The sequence below is a fragment of the Macrobrachium rosenbergii genome, chromosome 16 (assembly GCF_040412425.1).
Source record: "Macrobrachium rosenbergii isolate ZJJX-2024 chromosome 16, ASM4041242v1, whole genome shotgun sequence".
Lineage (NCBI taxonomy): Eukaryota > Metazoa > Arthropoda > Malacostraca > Decapoda > Palaemonidae > Macrobrachium > Macrobrachium rosenbergii.
In genome coordinates this window covers 49,018,131-49,024,210 of record NC_089756.1, presented here as the reverse complement: position 1 = coordinate 49,024,210, position 6,080 = coordinate 49,018,131, and the positions used below count along the sequence as shown (strand labels likewise).

Genomic DNA, 6,080 nt, shown 5'->3' with positions numbered 1-6,080 from the left:
CACAATCACACCAAGCCCCTGTTCAATTTGTGTGTTACCAGACCTTTAAAGATGGCTGCAAGGCTTTGCAGTGACGCGTCGCCCTGGTGGAACACCACCGAAGTATGTAGTACTGGTATAGAGATCGCAGCTCCAGTTATATACCCTCTATGTTCCAGATGGATCTTGTCCAGGTCATTCTTGTCACCCCCAGGGTGACAATAGGGAATCTGCGAATTCCAGAGGCTTCTGGGGCTTCCGAAATCTTCAAGACAATCTCCAGGTTCTGTAGCCTTTGGATTTCTTGCACAATACTAAAGAACGGTTTTATGAAGAAGGAATCAGAGACGAAAGGCTTCGAAGATTTCTTTAGGGGAAGCCCACGTTTTTGGAGATAAATAACCCTACGTTCTTGGCGATGAATTCCCGAGGCTTCTGGGGCTTCCGAAGGCTTAAAGACGATCTCCAGGCACTGAAGCCTTTGGAAATGCCCATTGGATTCTACAGGAATGCTTCAGGAGCCGAAGACTGCTTCAAAGGATCCTGGAGTCGTGAGGACGTCTTCAAGAATACCCAGAAGTCTTCTCTCGTCGTCAGGAGCTATCTATATATATCAGTAAGAAGGAATCCCATGAGATTATAGAAGACGACTGGTTAAAGTAAAGAAACTGCTTATGTGTCAGAAAAGGGACTCTTAGTAGTGGTTAACGTGATGTTACAATGATCTAAAACCTTCGGGATTTTCCTTGAAGACATTTTTGAATCCTTAAGTCTCCAGCTCCTGGAAGAACGAGAGAAATGCCATTCACACATGCGTCGAACTCGAAAGTCTCCAGGAACAATCTCTGAGATGCTTCAAATCATCTGGAAGCCTTCAAAGAGAGCAAGTGCCATATCTGAAAAGCTGGGTAAGAGAAAGCAAAGAGTATGATGAAGTGAAGGGTCAGACCCAGAGGCTGCTTCCTCGGAAGAAGGCAGGTATCCTGCCAGGCTGGGGAAGCAAGCCTGGAGAGGGCCCAAAAACTTCAAGGATGAGGCTCAAAAGCCCCAAGGCCCACCAGTCTCTTGAGGGCAGCCTTGAAGGGAAGGGTCCGACACAGAGGCTGCTTTCTCGGAGGAAGGCAGGTATCCTGCCAGGTTGGGGAAGTAAGCATGGAGAGGGCCCAAGAACTTCAAGGATGAGGGCCAAAAGCCCCCAAGGCTTGCCAGTCTCTCTAGGGCAGCCTTGAAGGGAAGGGTCCGACCCAGAGGCTGCTTCCTCGGAGGAAGGCAGGTATCCTGCCAGGCTGAGGAAGCGGGCTTGGAGAGGGCCCAAAACCTTCAAGGATGAGGCCCAAAAGCCCCCAAGGCACTTACAAAAATCCCAAACACTTCGGAGAAAAAGGTCTGATTGTGGATAGGCACTGGGAAAGCACAAGCCAGTTCATTGCCTTGTTAATAAGTGGTTTGATTTATTCAATTCTAGAGTGCCTTTAGATAGAAAGTCTTCACTGAATGCTTACGGGCTAAACTTAGAAAACCAAAACAAAACGTTGCAAGAGACGATTCACCTATCTAGAACAATGAAAACTCTGGGAGGCAAAGGACTTTACCCTTTCCAAAAAGGCCTTGTGATATCTTGCAAATCCCTAACGAACTTGCTAGGGTTGTTAGGTGAAAAATTTGCAACATCATACATTTGGACTTATAGATTGAATCAAGATGGACTGGAGCACTTTTTTGGCTGTATACGGCAAATGGGTGTATGTCATCAGCACCCAACACCTATTGAATTTAAGCACCTAGTTAGAGCCCATCTCTTGGGAAAAGAGAGCACTCTATTAGACGCAAAATACAACGTTGAAAAGGTGAAAATTGTGTTAGCGATAATATGACTGAGGTCCCATTTTCCAACTTAACTAAAGAAAGCACTTCTTACGAGGCTGAAGAGACTTCTCTTCAGAAAGAGTTAAACTTATCGGCAATATTGTCTTGTTTTGTCAATGGAGGAATTGCAGAATGACAATCAAGACAAAGCTTTTGAAGAAGGAACAACTGAAGAAGCAAATGAAGGACATGGCACATGGCTTGGCACCATAAGTAGAACAAATGAGAGGCTAATGAAACCTCGACCCGAATTTTTGGAGCATTTAAAATCGATGGAAAAGATGTGTATTTGTTACCATGGGAAAAAATACCTAGAATCAGGAATAAGTACGATAAACGAGTTGAGTGATGTGATAGGCAACTGCATTCCATTACCTTCAGATGTAATTAAGCTTTTTGTTCGCTGCCGTACATTTTTCGGTATTCCCGGATTAAATAGGGACATTAGCTTCTCAAAAAGTGGCGAACAAAATGAAAAAGTCGGTAACATAATTGCTAACCTTATGTATACATGTATTCGTATATGTGTGTTTAAGAGTGTGAGTTGTATATGGTAGTGAAAAATGTTAAGTTTTTCGTTTTTAAATTCTAGTTTTAATTGTTTGTATGAATATACATACAGAAATGAATATGGTCAATATGTGTTTTACTTTCCTAAAAGAATAAATCCCCAAAGCCAAATCAAAAGTCCTTCAAAAGAAGGCATCGTGCTTACCCCATACAAAAATGGGAAAAAAGCACGTTAAAAGAAGAAGAAGAATAAATCATTTTTTTAATATTAAAGAGAGAACGAGGACACAAGAGAAAAGTTTTCCTATTTGCATAGAGCTTGGGCAGAGGAGACAGCAAGTAGACCGCGTGACGTCGCGAGAGCTGTTAGTAACCTCAAGTCTGTGAATATTCATCACCAAAAGAAGCTTTTTTATTTCAAACACAAAAAAACAACAAAAAAAAACTCTTTTAAGTAGTAGTTTTCTTTCTTTCGAACATTAGACTACCAGGATGTGGCTTCCCACCGGTATGATAATCTACAGGTCGCCTTGTTGTTAGAATACATAAGCTTTTATTATTCGAAAAAAAAAAACATAACTAATAACAACGGAAGTCATTTTGCTTTGCACATTACATCTTGTACACACACCATAACTTTCCCGTTTAAACTCGTTCATTTTATTCTTTTTACTATGTAGTTATCACAATGTAGCCCATTATGATGAATTTGTCTGTGTTGATATTGAGGAACTGGAAACATTTTTGCCAACATTTTTGAAGTCTTTATTCGTAGTGACAGAACTGGAGCTTTTTTGTACACATTGGTTACACTTTTAATGTATAAAAAAAACAGAAGCGGTAAAACATTTAAGATTTAGCTTACCTGTTGTAAGGGAAGACAGGATAGGTGCTTCATATCTTTATATCGATAAATATCCTTTTTATTTTAATAAAGACAACAGGAAAGGAGAAGGTTCAGATTGGGTTAGAATAATGGAATGAAAAGAACGCACATATATTCGAATATGGGTTGGGTGTGTATATGAGTAAAAAAGGAAAAATAATAAAAATAGGGAGACGTAATACGAAAGAATTAGACAGTTATCCTTATAAAAATCAGGATTCCCTTGTATTGTCAATTCCTATGGCGTAGCTGTTTGCTGCCCACACGTGATCTGGCTCGTAAGGAGTCTGCTTCGCTAGCAATGAGCGCAGAGGGTTCAGTTCTTTGTGGACGATGTTCAGCTTCAAACTCTCCATTTTCTGAAACAAATGAAACTTGGCTGTAATGCAAACAAAATGACAACGAATTAAATGATCATTCGCTATTTAATACCGATTGGTCATTTTACTGAGTTCATTACGTTCATATCATGCTGAATGTATGGTGATAATCGTGGTACTTTTTTCATTCAGATATTTGCCTGAAAGGAAATCAGCTTAACTAAAATTTGCAACTGACACTCCGTAAAAAGACTCGGGTTCGTTCAGTTACATGCTCTTTTATTTGGGATTTTATACATATTTTTGGGACGTTACTAATACATAGGCCCACATAATTTGACAGAATATGTCTCTAACACCAAGACGTGGACTGACCTCCACAGTTTCTTCGAATTCTGCAAGGTTGTACGTCGTCATTGCAATCGGGATTTGCTCGTAAGCAAGCAGCATCAGAGTAGGTTTCCATAGCTCCAACATCTCGGCTGTGTGGACGCCCGGGTGTATGGCAAGAGCTATATGCGGTCGCTGTACCTGGGAGTGAATGCCTGATGTTAGCCACGGCCAACGAGTCTGAGGGTTTTATCGTACCTTGGCAACCTGCTGTTAATTGGGCACTGTTGGCCCGGAGATTGATTGGGTACGGTGATAAAACCTTCATCTCGTTGGCTGTGACTACAGCCTTTGGTATCTATCTTAAATGAAGTCTATATGATTGCGAGACTTGCTAACTGTCAGGTTTAATATATATATCGACAAGTGCACTGGCTATCAGTTCCTGAGATACCAAAAAAGGTGAATTAATGAGAAATATATACACGTATATAAAACAAAGATGCTTTTACTTACATGCATTTATAAAAGCAATGGCCGTGCGAAAAGTTTTCCTTTACTGAGCATTTCCTCATAAAAAAACTATCTTCGTGCTATTCAGGACATAAAAACGGTTAAATTCTCTCTCTCTCTCTCTCTCTCTCTCTCTCTCTCTCTCTCTCTCTCTCTCTCTCTCTCTCTCTCTCTCTCTCTTGTACGTAATATTTCTAATATTTCCTTTAAACTAATGTCAACAGAACTTTCATAAGCACATATTTTCCTCATTAATTAGTGGACTTCCAAGGCAGTTTGGTATGTAACCAAATTTATATTTGTAACAGTTATTCTCATCTATCATCCCCGTTACCACTATCATCATCATTACAGTCAACATTAGTATAATCGCTATTATTATCACTATCCAAGCTTTCACTATCACCAGCACTATTAAGAAAATTCGCGTATTGTAACGAGCCAGTGTGGCATTTACAGGGTACTGACACGACAAAATAGGTCATAATCTGTTCATACTTACATTACTCTTCTTGTCTGCAGATAACACGTGTTCCCGCCAGAAGTCGTGATACAGACCGGGATAGGCTATTGCTTTCACACTGGGAGTTGCCTGAAATAGAAACGAGAGAGGAGGTGTTAGGCCTACGCTCCTTTAGGTAGCTGTTCGAATCGGCTTCGCTATTTGGATGGGTGCTGCAATTGTGTGGTGAGTTTGTATTGTACGCATTCTGTCATTTCAGACTGGATAAGTTAAACGATTATATTTTCTTTGCACCCACTGAAATGATTCATTGTTGATCAATTCCGGACTGAAGATAAACGGTGAGTAATTATTCCCTAGAAGTCACTGCAGGTTATGACTTCAGTTAAACAGATTATGCTCATATTCCAACTATAATAACTGTATATTTACCGACACCAACACTGCCAAAGCTCTGCTTTTTTACATATTTTATGTAGGCGATGTTGATGTCGATGTTGCTAAGCCTGACTATCCCTTTGATGATAATTTCACGTATCGAAAACTTCTTGTCATTATCCTAAGATTGGAAGTAGCTAATTTTAGTTTTCTGTAAAAGAAAACTATTTTGCCGGCTTTGTCTGTCCGTAGACTAGAGGGCTGCAAATTGGTATGTTAATCATCCACTTTCCAGTCATCAAACATAGCAAATTGCAGCCCTTTAGCCTCAGTAGTTTTTATTTTATTTAAGGTTAAAGTTGGCCATAATCATGCTTCTGGCAACGATATAGGATAGGCCACCACCGGACCGTGTTAAAGTTTCATGGGCCGCGGCTCATACAGCATTATACCGAGACCACCGAAAGATAGATCTACAGTATTTTCGGTGTCCTTGAGTATACGCTTTAGCGGCTGTACAGAAAACTCGATTGCGGCGAAGAAACTTCGGCGCATTTGTTACTTGTTTGTGTGTGTGGGGGGGTGAGGAAGGGGTTGGGGGGGCGGGCGGTGGACGAACAACAGAATCATGAAACTGACACGTTCTTCCGCTGAATGATTTTGAGGTAATGATCTTTATAAAGTCTGCTGCTATTTTTTGTAGAGCGTTATAGCCTACCTGCTCATCAAATTTGTTTAGTGGCTACTTTTACATGAAGTGTAATGTTAGCACCACTCCTCTTAAGAATCAGATAAAAGCTTTGTGTTTTATTAGATTGTTAACCAACTCTCTCTC

The 6,080-nt window shown here is 40.5% G+C and overlaps 1 protein-coding gene across 1 annotated transcript in view; it reads right to left on the bottom strand.

The window, feature by feature from the left end:
- Positions 1–3,096: 3,096 nt before the first annotated feature.
- The window catches only part of LOC136847423 (putative protein MSS51 homolog, mitochondrial), a 52,410-nt gene continuing 49,426 nt past the window's right edge, over positions 3,097–6,080 (bottom strand). The window contains 3 exon segments of the mRNA XM_067119094.1: positions 3,097–3,600; positions 3,937–4,092; positions 4,907–4,996. Of these exon segments, the coding sequence (XP_066975195.1) occupies positions 3,454–3,600; positions 3,937–4,092; positions 4,907–4,996 (393 nt within the window). The 3' untranslated portion in view covers positions 3,097–3,453.